Source organism: Taeniopygia guttata, chromosome 1A (assembly GCF_048771995.1).
Source record: "Taeniopygia guttata chromosome 1A, bTaeGut7.mat, whole genome shotgun sequence".
Lineage (NCBI taxonomy): Eukaryota > Metazoa > Chordata > Aves > Passeriformes > Estrildidae > Taeniopygia > Taeniopygia guttata.
In genome coordinates, this window is record NC_133025.1 from 31,706,000 (window position 1) to 31,723,532 (window position 17,533).

Below are 17,533 nucleotides of genomic sequence, written 5' to 3' on the forward strand. Positions count from 1 at the left end.
CCTTATACTGTTTGTGTATTGAAATGTTAAACTTGTGTTCTTTCCTTCACAAAACAGACACAATTGAAAAGGAGATAAGAAAAATCTTCAATATTCCAGGTGAAAAAGAGACCAGATTGTGGAACAAGTACATGAGTAATACTTTTGAACCTTTGAATAAACCAGACAGTACCATACAGGATGCTGGTTTATACCAGGGACAGGTACAGTGAAATATTATTTCTTTCCTTGAATATATTTATCTTTTTGCTCATGAAAATGTAGCTATACCAAATGATTTTTAATTTTTTTAATGAAAATCACTTTCTAATAGATTATATTAGGGATAGAAGATTTTGTGAACAAATTTGTTTAAATTAGTCTTTTTGTTTATTTTCAGGATTAATGACTGAAAAGAGGATTTAATTCTCCTGATTAATTAAAATTTTTAATATATGTCCAAATTTTAAATTTTATGTTTACCAAATTTTATGAAATTGCTGACATTAAAATGGTAAAATCTGAAGTAAATAATGATTCCTAGGATCTTCAATATGTTTCTATAATGAAACCCAAAATTTGAAGAACTTTCTAAATATTCTAAAAGAATAATGTCTTCTACTCAGATTCCACTGTCTAGATTTCACAAACAAAATTACAAAAAAATGAAAATACTTTGATAAGAGCAACAGAGACAGAGGTTTGTAAACCTGCTTTAACATGAGACAATGTCATCACTTCAAAATCATCACTTTACAGAGAAATTCCTCACAAGATAACATTTTTACCTTTCCAGATTAATATAAAGAACAAACATTGAATGTTAAACTACAAAATATAAATGTAAACAGATTGAGCAATTTCATTAAGAGAATAACTTTTCGGATGATTACACTGATTCTTTAGTCTTCAAATAGAGTTGAATGTTTTTTCAACAGCTGTAGTTCATGCAGTCACGCTACAAATGCGGATGGATGAAATTTGATGGCAGTAACTTTAGGCGAGGTTGTATTAAAGTATTTCCTTTTGCTTTGAAGTATTTAACTATAACCTACTTTCCTACAGTATTTAGGCTGTGTTTCAGGTTTTTTGATGGCATGGAAATAGGTAATCAGTGCACCAAAATTGCTGCTTGAACTATTGTGTTGTGTAGCTTCATGCTGCATGCACTTAAACCCTCACAGAAGTAATTTTAAAAATGCAAAAGTCCTACTGGAAGAGCCCACATCTCCCAGAAAAGATTTACATCAAAGATGTAACTTGCAAATTATCTCTATCCTAGTGAAACATTAACTATGAAGCAATGATGGTCTAATAAAGGCATGACAAGATCTCTAGGTGACATCTGTACTTTGAGCAAAACAAATACTGTTTTAAACAGAGTTTAACCATGGTTTCTGAAAATGCTAAAAATGTCATGGTAGGCCATATGTGTTTGGTCAGCTGCTGACATACACATGGTTACTTTTCTTGCTGAGTTTCCTAGTCTAATAATAGTTATTCTATTACAGTCTGTCTAACCTAATAGTTATAATAGTGTACACAATTGAGTAAAGTAATGCTTTGAATTTTTCAGTTGATTTCTGAAGCACGCATTTAGGGATTCCATTGAACTCTTCAGTCTAAATCTACTTTCTGTTTAGTAAGCTCTGAGTAAGTCAAGGAAGTATTGCAGAATCAGTCTTTTAGCATCAGTGACCAAGGATAGCAGACTGCTCTGTTCCAGATAGAAAGCTGGTCAGGATAGAAGGCTTGTTTTCAATCTCATGCTTTAAATGCATGAGACTGAAAATGTGATGACATCTTCAAGTGGCTTATACACAAGGTTTTGAGCATTAGTACTTACCTGAATTTATGTTACAGTGTGGACACATACAGGCACAGTATGGCAGCTAATTAGTGTTCTGAAACATCAGTGTACAGTTGTGCGGAATTAGTTGCATTGGAAGTGGGGAGTTGATTCAGTTTGAGCATTCAAGTCTAGTTGCCATTTAAAAGGATCCAGCTATCTCAGCTGTCAATCCAGAAAAAGGCATGAGCTGTTTGTAGGTCCTGTGTCATATCTGCCAGCTTAGGGGAGCTATCTCAAATACCCAAAGGGGTTTCAAATGACACCTGATGCCTGTGGTTGGGACTGAGTGTTCTGTACTCCTTTCTGTACCAATAACAAATCGAATGAAATTAATTTCATTAGCCAACTGTCCTGTTGAAAAAATAATATTAGATATATGCTGATAGAGTAATAGAGTAATAGCTAATGGAGTAACCATACAGGTACAGTTTTAAGGCTGTTGAGGCAGAAAATAGTTTTGTTTGGGTGTTTTGGGTTTTTTCCTTATCCGTCTGTGTGAGGCAAAATTCCTTCAGGAAGTATCCCTTCCTTAACAGGGCTGTTGCATAGACATGTGATTCCTATAGATTAACAGATGCTGCTTAAACATTGCAGGTCATCTTCTAACCTCTTTGAGAGGTAAGTGGCTTGCCATCCATGGATTGTAGAGGAATAGAAATATTAAGATTGCCAAATTAAGATAATGTGTGAAAAATGTAGAGAGGAAGGTGCAGTGTAGTGGATGGCATACCAAGTGTAATGGAATATTCTTGAATCTCCGTGAATAGTGACTTAAATATCAGTTTTTTCTCCATTACATGTCAGCAAATCTATTAAAAAGATGGAACAGAAAGCAATGTACTGATATTTTTATTGCAGTTTTCTTATTACACTTTTTGTGGTAGGTCCTGGTGATAGAACAGAAGAATGAGGATGGAACATGGCCAAGAGGCCCTTCAACTCCTAAGTAAGTTATGAATTCCAGTCATGTGATTAGTTTGTATTTTATTTTACTTTATGAAAAAAAAAATTTAAGTGGCATTTTATTTTGAAAATCAGCTTTCAGATATTTAATTGAAAGTATACTTGATTATATTTGCTGTGTCATGCATTGTAGAACATAGCATAATAATGGTGAATTCCTACAATGAATTCCCGCATATACACTGCTTAACTTTGTTGATTTCAACCAATGGTATACATTATCCTACTTAATAATGGGAAAAAAATCCATAGTAGAAAACTGTAAAACTCAATATATTTTATTTAGATTTCTGTTTCAAAGCACGGTGTATCTGTGAGGTCAACACAGATTTTATCAGCATTTTTCTTACATGTAAATATTTTCATTGACAACTTGTTTATTTTGTCTCCAGAGCATAATATTTACCCACAAAGTTTATTTGAATTGCAGCCTACATTACCATCATGTGGCTTTTATTCTTTGTAGGGCTGTCATCAGTTAATTCAGAATGATATTGGTTTTGTTTTCTATTTTTCCTACTGCTGTTATCAACAGCACCTTGATAATGGCAAGTGAATAGAAAGAAAGATTTGTGTGTTTTTCTTCATTTAACTATTTTTAATGTTATTTCCAGTATCTAAATAATTTTCTCTTGATTTTGAAGAGCAGTTGCAACCATTTAATTAATATTATGTCAGCCTTACAAATAGTTAAGTGTGTTTCTTGGCTTTGTTGGCTGGTTCATGATCGTATCTTTCATAAAAAAGTTTAAGTTCTTTTAAGTTCTCTTTATTCCTTTTAAGATTATAAATGCATGTAGTTAAAACTCACTGTTATAAAGCATTTTTATAGTATCATTGCTTATCATTTGAAGGACGGTGTTTCTTTATCTTCGGTGTTTTATCTCAAGAAGTTATATTTGGAACACTATTTTCTATTAAGTTGTTTAATGAAGTCTGAGTTCAATTTAAGATTAGTATGAACAGTATAATCTTGCTTATCAAGATGTTGTAACACAAGGCTTTAAAGAATGTGGAGCAATAGAAAGAATGGGATGCTAAGAATTCGAAGTTTAATCTCTGACCTCAAAAAATATCTAGTAGAAATTAAAATTCTTAGTCAAAATTTAGATGCATCTTTGAAAGGTTAAAAGAACTTACATAACTCAATGTCATGGATTATTTTGGAAGTTTTGGCTGAATGATATTCAGGTGATGGTATCTGCTTATCTTCTGCCAAACACCTTTTCCATTTTATGGAAAGCATTCAGGAGCAGTACATAAATTGAAGAATATCTCCAGGAAAACTGTTTTTTCTGGGAACAAGTGAAATGCTCATTCAGAATGCTGGTGTCAGAGGAGGCTCATCCTCATCAGCAAGTGAGGATGAATAGTATTACTATGAGGTTGGGTATGGTTTTGAGATTTGGCAGCTATCAGAAAGTTGGGAATTTGATATTCAAATACACTGTAATAATGGAAAGTTTGCAAAATTTAGTGAATTCAAATAGCAGCTATCAACAGGCCAGGACAGGTCATAGGACAGGTTTTTACATCTGTTTAAAACTTCATGAACAACCTAATAAATGTTTAAAGGGATAGAAGGATTAAACTCACTTTGGAGTTTTCTGTGTGATGTCCATTAGGAGTATTAGTTTGTCAACACAAATAGTGTATATCCACATACGTTCCTACATTGGTTACACGTTGGCTCAGTGCTAAAATTACCTCTTTGTAGTGCTTCTTTTTGAGGAGTACAAATTGTAAACAAATTCTGATGTATAAAAGGCCATATTTAGAAATGTCAAAATATAGGATATTGGAAAGCATGAAAGATGATAAAGCTTGAAAAGGCAGGATAATTTCAGAACATGAGCTAAGCTATTCTAGGGTTTCACCAAATAGTTGAAGTTGGAAGGCATCTCTGCAGATTCTCTGGTCCAACCCACTTGCTCAAAGACAGGTCACCTAGAGCAGGTTGCTTGGGACTGTGTTCAGATAGGTTCTGAGCATTTCCAAGGATGAAGGCTCTACAGCCTTCCTGGAAACCCCGTTCCATTGTTTTATAACTCCTATTTTGAAACAAAGTCCTTATATTTGCAAAGAATTGCCAGTGCTTCAGTTTTATACCTACTGCCTATTCTCAGTGGAAATCCCTTAGAAGAGTCTTCCTCCATCCTCTTCATTCCCTCCCACTGGTTATTTATATATGTTGATAAAATTGCTTTGGAACCTTCTCTTCTCCAGGCTGAATGGTCCCAGGTTCCAGCCTTTCCGTAGAGGTCAGATGCTGCAATCCTTGATCACCTTTGTGGTGTCTCACTGGACTTGGTCCAGGATATCTTTGGGCAGCCCAGCTCTCCAGGTGTCTGTAGCCAGTTCTGAGTGGAGGAGAAGAATCACCTCCCTTGACCTGCTGACAGTGCTTTTCCCAGTGTAGCATACTGGGCCAAGGTGGTTGGCCCAAGGACACATTGCTGGTTCATGCCCAGCTTTTTGTCCAGCAGGACCCCAGGTGGTTCCCTGCCAAGCTCCTTTCCATTTGTCACCTGCCCACACACCCACTTCTTCCCAGTGTCTTGGTTCCTGGCATTGTTCCTCCCCAGGTGCACGCCTTTACAATTCCCTTGGCTGGACTTCAGGAGGTTCCTGTTTGCTCATTTTTCCAGCCTTTTGAGGTCTGTCAGACAGCCGAATCTATATTGTGACAATTGAAAATGAGAAACAGTAAGATGGGAAGGTGTTCTGCGTATTTTCCCTACCTCTTTTCTCAGAAGCATAACAGCAATTTTTATATTGCCTCTTCTGGCAATTTTTCTGTATTCCTCCTACTACAGGTGATGATTGCTGTCAGTTTATCATGAGAAGTATGTTTAATGTGTGAGCGTCTTTTCTTCTATAAGAAAATAGCATACTAAGTTTGAAAGTGGCCAGGTTGGGACCTAAGTTCAGTACAGGAAGGAGCACTTTTGAAAATGATAATTATGTTTTCCTTGAGAGTATAATGAATTTGTACAAGAAAAAAAGATTTATTATCATCATAATTTTCCCTTCTTCTGAAATTAGAAAAGAGTGATTTTAAGTTTGAGATCCTTTTCATGTAGGAGCAGAGACCATGCTGTACAACTTAATTTCTGGACTGTATTCAAGCTTACCAGTGTTTGCATTTGTTTTATGCATACTGTTCTTCTAACTTCTCAGTTTACTTAATTTTGGAAGTAATTGCAGCATCCACTATAAAAACCCTGTATGATTTAATGATATTTACTATTGTGTCATATTTTAATGCTGCTTAAAATGTTATAAGCATTAAAACATTTTAAGGCTTTAAAATGGGTTTTAAAACCCATCTTGGGTTTTTTGTCAGAAAGTATCTGATTGTGGTATACATTCTGGAAATGTTCACTGGGTCAGTCACGTTTAGGAACAGTTGGATTTTTTGCTTTCTGAGAGATTGTTTATATCAGCTATTGGGATGCTTTTTGCTCTGGGAGGTTGACTTCTATGAAAGTTTCTCTTTATTCTGGAATGTCTCAAACAACACCTGTTCCCATAAGAAGTATTACTTAGTGGTAATGATCGTTTTTGGAGAAAATTTTGTTATACTAATATGTCTGTGAGTAGCTTTCTCCTCAGTGTCATGCACATGACAAACTTACACAAATGTACAGATCTCAGTTGTTTTTATAGCTTAGTTGATGCTGATCACAGTATTTAATGAAGATTTGAAATCTCTGTGCAGACTTTTTAAATCTCTGTCCTTATATGGGAAATTATTCCACATGTAGAAAAAAGAGCTAATCCTGTTTGAATGGATTATTATGTTCAAGATGCTGTTTTAAACTAGAAAATAAATATAAATTTTAAAAATCTAAAATTGTGGTTCAAGTTACTTGAAGAACTGTACTACAAAATCAAGTTACATATGTTCAAGAAAAACTGTACATCACTTAAAACCTTTCAGCCAATCAGTGGTTTTAAAACTTAAGACAGGGAGAAGCAAGGAATTCAAGTTTTGACATTCCATGGGTTACTGACTGAATAGCTAGGACAGGGTTTGTGTTAGTTTTCTGTTAAGAAGTTGTTACCTGTTTATATGCAAATATAAAAGCAAGTTAGGGAAGCATACAAAAAAGCTACTACTACATTATTTCCTCCTAATCTTAAAAAAGTGTTGTAGCTGGGTTTTTCTAGAAAACTTAAAAACATTTTAAATCTACTGATCCATCCTATTCTTTAAATGTACTTTCTATATAGTAAAAAGCTAAGATTTTTTAAATTACCTGTCAGTCTATATCTCTGTGTGTATATTAAAAAGTAATGGGTTTCATTCTGATACTTCTTTTATTTAGATATCAGTGTGGAATAAGTCATCCTAATCTAATAGCTGGCTACTTAGCATAATTTACTGATGACCTGCTGTTAAATTTAAAACAATTCTCATGTGTGAAAGGGAATATGTTGTTGGTAGTTGGGGCACTTTTTGACCTACAGAAAGGTGAGACTGCACCCATTCATAGCTTAGTTCTTTTTCTCCTTGTAATAATGAATGTTTTCTTACTATTTTTTTCAGATTTTTTTCTGGTTCAAACTGTACGCCTTTTTATCTTGGAAAAGCATTAAAGGCCCTTCTCGATTCTTTTCTTTTACTGGGTTGGGCGCCATAATTTTTGTTAAGAGGAGGGAATAGAAGGATAAAATTTGTTTAGCAGTCCTTTTTAAAATAATGTAATGCCCATTTATCCAAGTTTTTCATGAAAATATATTGATGAATCTTCAAAGGAAAAAGTGTACTTGGTTTTTTTTCCCTGAGCAGTTGTTATGCAGACAGATGTGCTTTTCTACTGACTTTTCTATAAGAACGAATTCTGGTGTAAAGAGCTAACTGGGGACTTACTATGATGTATTAAATTGTATAAGCAAGAGCTGACATCTTGTTTGTCAGCCAAAAGCTGGACTGCCACTTGCTGATAAATATTGAGATAACCATGTGTCGGAGCTCCTGTGGGTAAACACCAAACATTGGTGATATTCAACAGACATTTCCAAGTTAATTTAACAAACATGTTCACTAAATATGAATTAATGGAGGGTTGAAAAACTAAACAAATCCATGTCCTCAACATTAATTTTTTTGATTGATGAATGTTAAAATATCAACTTTTTTCACTGCATATTCCCCAAAGAAGTGTGATTAGCTAAATTAGTTAGGGTTTGTAAAAAGAGAATAGTCTAACTAAGGCTTGCTATAAAATTGTATATTAGCCCAATCAGAGCTACAGCTTTAAGGGAGTCCTTGATAATGGAAGGACCTCTTGAGATAGTATGACTTAGTTCCCCTACTCAGGCATGAGAAGCTGTAGCAGATTGCCTAGGACCATATCCAAGCATATTCTCTATTCTGATGGAATTGTATTTATTTTGTTTTATACCCATAGACTTTTGTCCTTTCAGTGGGCACCACTGAGAAGGTTCTTGCTCCATCTTCTTCATTCCCTCCCAGTGGGTATTTATACAAGTGGTAAGATCGTTCTGGAGCCTTTTCTTCAAGCTGAATGGTTTCAGCTCTCTCAGCTTCTTCACATAGGTACAAATGCTGCACCTTTGTGGTGTCTCACGAGTCTTGTTCCAGAATATCCCTATCTTTCTGGTATTCAGGAGCCCAGAAGTGAACCCAGCGCTCCAGGTGTCTGTAGCCAGTTCTGAGTGAAGGAGAAGAATCACCTTCCTTGACCTGTTGACAGTGCTTTTCCCAGTGTAGCACGTTGGCCCAAGGACACACTGCTGGCTCATGTCCAGCTTTTTATCCAGGAGGACCTCAGGTGGTTCCCTGCCAAGCTGCTTTCCATTTGTCACCTGCCCCTCCAGGAGTAGGATTGAATGCTTTTCCATCCATCTCACCGTACACTTACATAACCCATGTTTCATCTGCTTGTCTGTGAGGGTGTTGCAGGAGACACTGTCAAAAGACTTGAGGAAATTGAGATGAACCACACCCATTGCTTCCCCATCATCTGCCAAGATAGCCTTCTATGAAGAGATTACTGTCAGGCTGGTTAAGCATGATATCTACTACTGCTTTCACTCAGACACTTTCTCTTCACATCTTAGTTGGGTCAGAAGCTCCTTATTCATCCAGTCAGGCTTCCTGCTGCCTTTGCTTAATTTTTTACTTCTCTGGATGGACCATTATTGAGCGTAGAGAACTTAATGATCTTAGAGGTCTTTTCCAGCCTAAATGATTATCTGAATATCATCCAGCTCTCTTGGGGCCCCTCTTCTCTCCAGGGCTGTATCCCATGCCACTTTTCCAAGCAGATCCCTATAAAGGCTAAAGTCTGCTCTGCAGTAATCCTGGGCTGTTTTCCTGTTTTCTGCCATGCGCTCCCTCTGGATCTCAAATTTCACCACGTTAAGGTCATTTTGGCCAAGGCCCCAGCCTTCACATTCCCAACTGGTTCTTCCTCCTTGGTTTTAAGTATCAGATACGGCTGAGAAGCTCTCCTTATTACCTCCTCAGTCACCTGCTTCAGATAGTTGTCCTCATTTCATTCCCAAGCCTTCCTGCATTTTTTTGGCCTGCTATGTTGTCTCACCAGCAGATCCCCTGTATGTACTGGGGCCTGTGTATGGCTTATCCAGAAAAGTCTTATCTGCCTTCCTTTATCTTGATCCAGTCAGTCTGGGTGCCCCCAGAGGAAAAAAGACTCTTCTAGCTGCAGTTGTTTTTGCTGATGTCCTTATTTATCTCCTTGCTGTTGGTCCCTAGGGGAGTTCTAGTGCAGTTTAACCATAGGGTTAATAAAGTATGTGGTCAAGTGAATATCTAATGTGAGTTACCATGTTATTTTGGCATACTACAGCAAAGTGGGTTTTATTAACCTGTCTGTTGCTGTTAAGATGCTAAATTATAATAAATATTTTTGTGGGGGGTTGTTTGTTACATCATTAAAAGTTAGTTTTTAAAATTACCTGTTAGTTTCTGCTGCTGTTGCAGCTATGCTGAGAACGTGGTGTACTCTTCTCCTGCATTTGAGAAGCAAGCCATTTACTGATTTAGTAGACCTTAACTGGCTGACTCTGGTTTCTTTTTGTTTTTATATATAACAATTATACATTGAGTTTTAAAATTTAAAACTGTATTGCATTTGAATTTGGTTTAAATTGTATAAAAGCTTCAAATTTTTCTTGAGATGTTCAATTTCAGTTCAAAATTACTCAAATCAAATAGCTTCTTCTAAAATAAATACATGTTTGAACGTCATCATTTAACTATTGTTCTGGATTTAAATGGGATTAAACTGACTTCAGTTAGGTATCTTCTGTGTACAGTCTGTAAAGAAGTAAACTTCTTTTGAGACAATATTCGAAGAGAAGGATTTAGATTGATAAAGGAAATTACAGGAAAGCTTTGTGAATGTTGATCAGAATACTTGAAAAATTAACTAACATGTTCTTCATATGATGATACATAGAATGGTTTAGATTGGAAGGGACCTTTAAAATCTGATCTAATTTCTTCTCCCTGCCATGGGCAGAGGCTCCTTCAACTGGACTGAGTTGCTCAGAGCCCCATCCAACCTGACCTCAAACACTTACAGGGATGGGCCATCCAGTTTCTCTGTGTAGCCTATTCCCGTGCCTTACCACCCTCACTAAGAAGAATTTCTTCCTAATGTCTAATCCAAACCTACTCTCTTTCAGTTTAAAGTCACTCCCCCTTAGTCCAATGACTGCATGCCCTTCTAAAAAGTCGCTCTCCAGCTTTTGTAGCCCACTTTAGGAACTGAAAGGCTGCTCTAAATTTTCCTCAGTGCCTTCTCATACCCAGGCTGAATAGCCCCAACTCTCTCAATCTGTCCTCATAAGAGAAGTGCTCCAGACCTCTGATCGTCTTGTTGCCCTGCCCTGGACTCACTTCAACAAGTTCATGTTCTTATGCTGGTGGCCTCAGAGATGAACAGCTCACTCCAGGGGGGTGTCACAAGAGCAAAGCAGAGGGAGAGAATCACCTCCCTCACCCTGCTGGCTCCACTGCTTTTGATGTAGCCCAGGATATAGTTAGCTTTCTGTGCTCACATTGCTGGGCTATGTTGGGCTTCTCATCCACCAACATACCCAGTTCTTTCTCTTCAGGGCTGCTCTCGACTCATTCTTTGTGCTGCCTGTACTTGTGGTTGGGATTGCCCTGACCCAAGTGCAAGACCTTGCATTTGTCAAGTCAGACTCATGGAATTTGCATCAGTACATCTCTCAAGCCAGGTCCCTTTGGATGGCATCCATTCCCTCCAGAATGCCAACCACACAACACAGCTTAGTCTTAACAGCAAACTTGATGAGCATGCATTAATCCCTCAGTCCATGTCACTGCTAAGCAGCACTAGTCCCAGTAGTGATTTGTGAGGAGCACCACTGGTTTCCACTTGGACACTGAGTTGTTGACCACAACTCCTTGAGTGCAACCATCCAGCTAGTTCCTTATCCATCAAGTGGTCCATCTGTCAAATCTATGTCTCTCCAGCTTAGAGAGTGTCTAATGCTTTGCAGAAGTCCAGGCTGATGATGTCAGTCTTCCCTCATCCACTTGTTTATTTGGTTTTAGAAAGCCACTAAATTTGTCTGACGATATTTGCCCTTAGTTTACAGCATGTTGGCTGTCCCCAATCACCTCCTCAGTCTTCCTGGCTGGATGGCCCATAGCAGACCCCCAAAATAATCTTGTCTGTCCCTGCCCACCCTTTATTCCTTACATATAAGGAATTAAAGGGTGGGCAGGGACAGACGAGGTCCCTAAGAGGAGCTCCCAAGAGGTTCCTCTGCCTGTCCTTCCTAAAGAGTCTGTATCTTTTCATTCCAACACTCCAGGAATAGTAACCATCCCACATTTTGCCAGTGATGGCTATAGAATCATACCTCTCACAGGTATATGTACATCTACAGCTCCTTTTGTGTTTTGCCCATTCTTGTGTGTTTGCATGGAGGCATTTAAGTGGGGCCCTCAACAAAGCTGAGGTGCTGGCTGCAGTGGCTGGAATTCTTTTGTGCTGTGCTTCATGTTCATTACTCCTGACCTCCAAAACTTTTCCAGGCTCTGGGAGCAGCTCTTGCTAGCTAGCCATCAAATTGGTGTGAATTGTGTGGATAGAGGTTGCCCCTTCCCCGGAAACTTTTCTTTTGGAAAAGTTTATTAATAGAAAGTTTAAAATAAATGTGAAAAGATACTTGGGAAAATTCCCAGTGTAAAAATGTTTATTTCCTTACCAAGTTTAGTTCTTGTAAGGTGCTTAAAAAGTCCTGAGCATGCAGAAGTTCTTCTCTTAATACAGCTATGTGTACTTCGAAGCTTTTCAATGACAGCCATAATTCCAATTCACTTGGAGTTACATTGGGCCCTCAAAACCAGGAAGTTACATGAACTCCTTTGAGTATGCTGTCTTTTCCTTGCACACCTGTAAGATTTGCTTGAGAAGGACACTGCAAGATAGTTGTAAATATTCTATTTGTTATATTCAGAAGTCTTTGATGAAAATAATCAGTATTCTTGTATTTTAAAGTAGTTCCAAACCATGAGGATAAGTGATAATGCTTCTACTTTTGGCAAAAAAAGATTTTTAAAAATCCAGTACTGTGCATAATATCGTGAAATTTTCTAACAACATTACTGAGACAATTTTAACTAAATGGTTCCATGATGCTGTTAAATTAACATGAATATTTATCTTTATCATTTTTGTATTTAATCTCAACATCCATTTAGTTTGAAATGAAAAATTAATAAAATTCTCACATTAGAAACTTTGCATTTTAAGTTTTAGAACATCAGAGTATCTACAGTTGTACTATAAGCTGAAAGCAATTTTTTTAGCACAGTGGCTAGTGCTTTTCTTTTGGTTTTTGATAGCTCTGTTTCTTCAACAAGTTATAAAAGTTTTAAGTACTGTGAAACATTTCAGGTTTTAAAAGGCAGATTCTGAGGGCTGCATGTCCTGGGTATTTTTAGTACTTTGCCCACTTATAAAAAAGTATTTATTTTCCATGCTTGTTTGTCTGCTTTGTTCATTTGTTATCTTTCTTTCATAGTTTTTAATATCTCAGCATTTTTGTCTAATTTATCATTTTCATATTTTTAAAGGTCCCCAGGTGCATCAAATTTTTCAACTTTACCAAAGATCTCTCCATCTCTATCAAATAATTATAACAACATGAACAACAGAAAGTAAGCAATATACTTTAAAACATTATTTAATCACCCCAGTGTAATATAAAAAAAGTTCAATGTTTTATAACTCCTAGCTTAAGGATTTTGAATTGCTTTGCAATATTTGGCTTGTGAATTGTTATTAGTTACTATTTCATAGTGTAGGTAATGCTGACACCAAGAAATGAAACATCAGAAATGTTTGTAACTCTTACTCTTCAGCAGGGAAGACTCTAAAAAGAATTTTGGCTGTTGTAAAGAAAGGTATAGACTTCTTTTAGTGTTTATAATCTAAAAATACATTGTTGCTATTATTATCCTGCCTGAATTTAAATGGACAACGAGAAAAGTAGGAAGTACTTATCTTTACGGTGATCAGGTTTTCCCTTGTTTATTGCTCCTAAGGTGTTAGAGCAGCGTATGTGACATTACACTTTGATTTCAAATTATGACAGCTGAATTGTGTAATTGTGTTAGTTGTGATGTAGCCAGCAGGTTAACTTCTGTTTCTTAGTGCTAGAAGACTTGAGAGAGATCAGGCTGTGTGCTCGGCTATTACAGTGAACAAAAGCTTAGTAAGAGACTTGTCACTTTTACATATTTTCTCCTTTATATTCTGAATCAGAAGTTTTTAAAATAAATAATGTGAAGAGGTTTCCTATTGCATTGGCCAACTTTTTGTGTAAGTTTTTTGGTTTTGTTATTGTATACAACTGTAAAAAAAGTTGGTGAATATAGAAAAACATGGAATTATTTCACTTTAGCAGATAGCGGAGCATCTTTCAAGTGCTTGAAACCAGAGGGCACTCATCTTTAATGCAAGCTGCGGGAGTTGAAGATCCTTATTCTTACAGTTCATTCAAATTTTTAGTATTTTTCTAAAGATGTTCTAAACATATTCATTCTAAACATTGTTATCACATTTGAAGATCTTAAGTATTTTAAAAGTGACATAAACATTAACTATACAATATCTTCCAGTTAAATTCTGAACTTATCAGAAGTGATTTTTCCTAAGGGGTGTAGTGTCACTTGTGCTTCTACCAGTTGTGAGTAGTCCCAACTCTCACAGTTGAAATCTCTGTAATTAACTGCAGTCTTTTGTACTCTGTGTGTGAATGTGTAGTAAATAAGAGGAGTATTGTATATATGACTGTGACAAATGTTACTTGACCAGAGCTGAGCCTCCAGCTGAAAACTAATTTCTTCTTCTCCTGGTGTTTAAGCAAAAGGCAGTGGTATTGACAAACCAAACACTTAACAGTGACCTTTTTTTTAGGGAGCTGTGATTTTAAATCAAGCCATCAAGGCTTTATTATTTTCTTTTTTTTTAACATTAGCTTCTTCCTGGGAATATAGAGGCACTTCTGAAACTTGTTGTCAGCCGTTGCAGCTTTTAAAGATAGTTTGTTCATGTGGTTTATTTTGGAGCCAAAATGTGAGCTTTCAGAACATTAGGAAAAATTATGGGGTTTGGAGGTGTGTGTTTGTTTGTTGTTATTTTACAAGTTAAAATTTTCAAAAGAAATATGTTTTTAAAAGGAAGTAATAAATTTCAGATTTGGTAAGGAATTGGTCCTTTTAAGTGATTGAACTATAGCTTAAGCATTTGTAAATCAGTTAATAGGTATACATGTGCTCTGTAGTATTATGAAATACCGGTCATTTTTCTCTTTTATATCAAAACACAGTACATCTGGATGTTGTGTGAGACAGATATTCAGTGCAGAAGTATATGGTTTTCCTTACAATGCAGTAATCCAATATGATGACTTTCAAATATTTTATAAATCACAAATTAATAATTTAAGATGTAATGCAGATGAATCTTTCGCAGCACTTATCTCAGAGTCTTTGTTCAGTGATGAAATCATATGCATTATACACTTTGTACTTTAAAGTACATACTTTTGCATTAAGAATTTTTGGCTTTATATAGTAAATGGAAATATACATCTCTGTATTTAATTTGATTATATAACTGCGCATTAAGAATGTTCTCTTCTTGCAAATAATTCCTTGTCTAAGAAAGTACTTCTTTTTCATTAATTAATACTATATTTGTTATTTTCTTAGTTAACTACTAAATCTCAGCTTGGTCTGGAATTTTTTTCCATGATTATGCTTCTGCCTTATTTATATTATATTATATTACATTATATTGCACATTGTCTTTAGTATATTAGTGAAATTATACATTTGTAGCTTTCTAGGATCTGTTGGCATCTCAATCTGGGCATGAGATGCTCTGACTAAAGGAGATACCAGCATTTGTTTTGAAGATCATTTTAGCTGACAAATATGATTTATAAGGCAGAAAAATCAAACAACAGGTTGTGTGTATTAATGGTCATAAATCCTAGTCATTGCAAGCCTGCTTTTGGAATTCCTTGAGCTCACCTATAGAATACAAATTATGTTAAAAATCTGGAATAATCAGGTTTCTTTGTATGATACACATTTCTGTAATGTTTTTCCAATCCAGGAGGTATTCAGTGTAAGAGTAAGCCTCAGCTTGGTAGATAATTAATTTCGTGTTGAGGTAGTTATACATTCGATATGAGAAATAGCTTCTGCAAATTTTATCCAGTTGAAGCCTTCATTTCTGTAAATGGGAGTTTGCCTTTGTTGGAATGGAGGATTCCAAATAATTGACCATTAATATTCTTTTGCCTTTACCAGTGATGTTATTGAAAGAATAACATAGGAGGTTTAGCATAATATGTGTTAGTGGATTCAGAAGAGCAGGGAGAGACATACATCTTTTAGGTCTTACTGGAATTTCTGTTTATTGCTGTTAATAAAGCAATACATATCATATACAGTGTTTTTTAAATTATGTGGGATGGAGATTAAAAACACCTGAATGGGGATTTTGCTTGGGAAATTAAGTGAGAAGTTGTTCTGTTTCCTTCATTTGTAACCATTGCTTTAGGCTCCTAAAATGACTTGTTTGCATCATTTAGTAGTGTCAGCCTTTCAAGATGGATAGCTGGCAGCTTTGTTCATATGCTTGATATATTTCAATATGCTTGTTCTAAGAAATATAAGTGTTTATTACATTACATTACCTCTAGAAACAGTTTCTTCATGTTGTACCTGACACGTAACCAAATATTATGACAACAGCAATTTAAATATATTATAATGTTGTCTTCTGCTCTCCAGACAATGATAATGTACAAAAAATGAAGATAGTAATTTTTATGTAGTGACATGGGCCTCTCCTCCTGCTTCAGGTATCTCGTAAAATCTGATGAAACCTGATAATAGGTTTCTTAAAGGGGCTGATTACAAAAATTTCACATTGCACATTGGCAGTGCATTAAAATGGTTGAAATATTAAAGAGTTCAGTAAGTCTTACAAACTTTTATTTTTCTGGGCTCATTATTGCAACTCAAATTCCTTTATATATGTACCTGTTGATACATGGCATTCCACTGTCAAATTATGTCTTTTCCAAATCCAATGATGCTTTTCCAGTCTTCTCTGTTCAAAATCCGTGCTTCGCAGAGCTCTAACTGTACAATGAGTGCTCTGGGTTCATCATCACCATTTGAAAGCGTCTTTAATGTCTAAAGGCACATATAGAAGGTACAAACAAGTAATTTCAGATCTAGCACATGCAATTCAAAATTTATAGATCTACAGGTAGTAAAATCTCCTTTGGAAACCTCCTTTTACCATTTTTGCCATTTCAAGAGCTCTGTTCAAGGGTCTGAAGATGGTTTCTTGTTTTCAAATCTTGCTTTACTTTTGTGAAGCAGTTTTTGCTAAGAACTATTAGTGATTTCTTTCTGTTACTGCTCTTACTTGACTGACTTATCCTCATACTAACCCTCTGCTTTTCCCTGCATTATTCCTTCAATCAAGGTAGGAAAGTTTTTCAGGAAAAGCAGCTGGAGGCTTGGGGACATGCAGTTATCACAAGTTACTTTTTGTAGGATATTTCTGTTTGAATTAAACTAATGTAGACTTACCTTGCATCTTGCTTTCCATTGTTAGCTACTTATTATTGACTGTTAATAATAATTTCTTTTTCATCCAGCTCAAAAGCATAAAAAGCAAAGCAGCTACATTATTTATATAAAAATAAATTTTCCACAACAAAACAGTTTGCAGATTGATGGAGCTGTAAAGAGACATCTCCTAGTATCCTGCAAACAGTAGGCAGTGTTTAGTAGGATATGTTTTGATAAAATATCATAGAACCATGAAAGAAAAATGTATTAATAGACCTGACTCACAGGATGAGTGGTAATCTTAATCTCTTAACCCATTGAATATATTTCTGTGGGCCAGTACAGAAGATAAAACAGCTCTGAAATATCTTTCCCTTTGGAGAAGTAAACTGATTGTCACTTAGAGTAAATACACACTGCATCTATCTTCACTGCAATTTTCTTCAACTAAATTATTGTCATGGTTCTCAGCTAATTTGAGAAAGTCTTTCACATGAATAAGCTACAACCACAAAATACCAGTTGGCTTTCTAAACTTTGTCCCTCCAAAGTTGGCAATTTGTGAAGGGGAGAAGGTTGCAGAGAAGGAAATAAAAATG

At 35.8% G+C, this 17,533-nt stretch overlaps 1 protein-coding gene across 3 annotated transcripts in view; it reads left to right on the forward strand.

Annotated features, from left to right (window-relative positions):
* Positions 1-17,533, forward strand: part of USP15 (ubiquitin specific peptidase 15) — a 61,453-nt gene that overhangs the window by 22,045 nt on the left and 21,875 nt on the right. For 2 of the 3 annotated variants that reach the window (XR_012053138.1, XM_002186846.7), the window contains exons 5-7: positions 58-203; positions 2,716-2,777; positions 12,906-12,989. Coding sequence is in view for 2 of the 3 variants with exons in the window: in XM_002186846.7 (XP_002186882.1) it covers positions 58-203; positions 2,716-2,777; positions 12,906-12,989 (292 nt within the window). In the remaining variant the exon portion in view is untranslated. The remainder of the gene's footprint in view (positions 1-57; positions 204-2,715; positions 2,778-12,905; positions 12,990-17,533) is intronic. The other variant, XM_002186872.7, reaches the window with a different exon arrangement.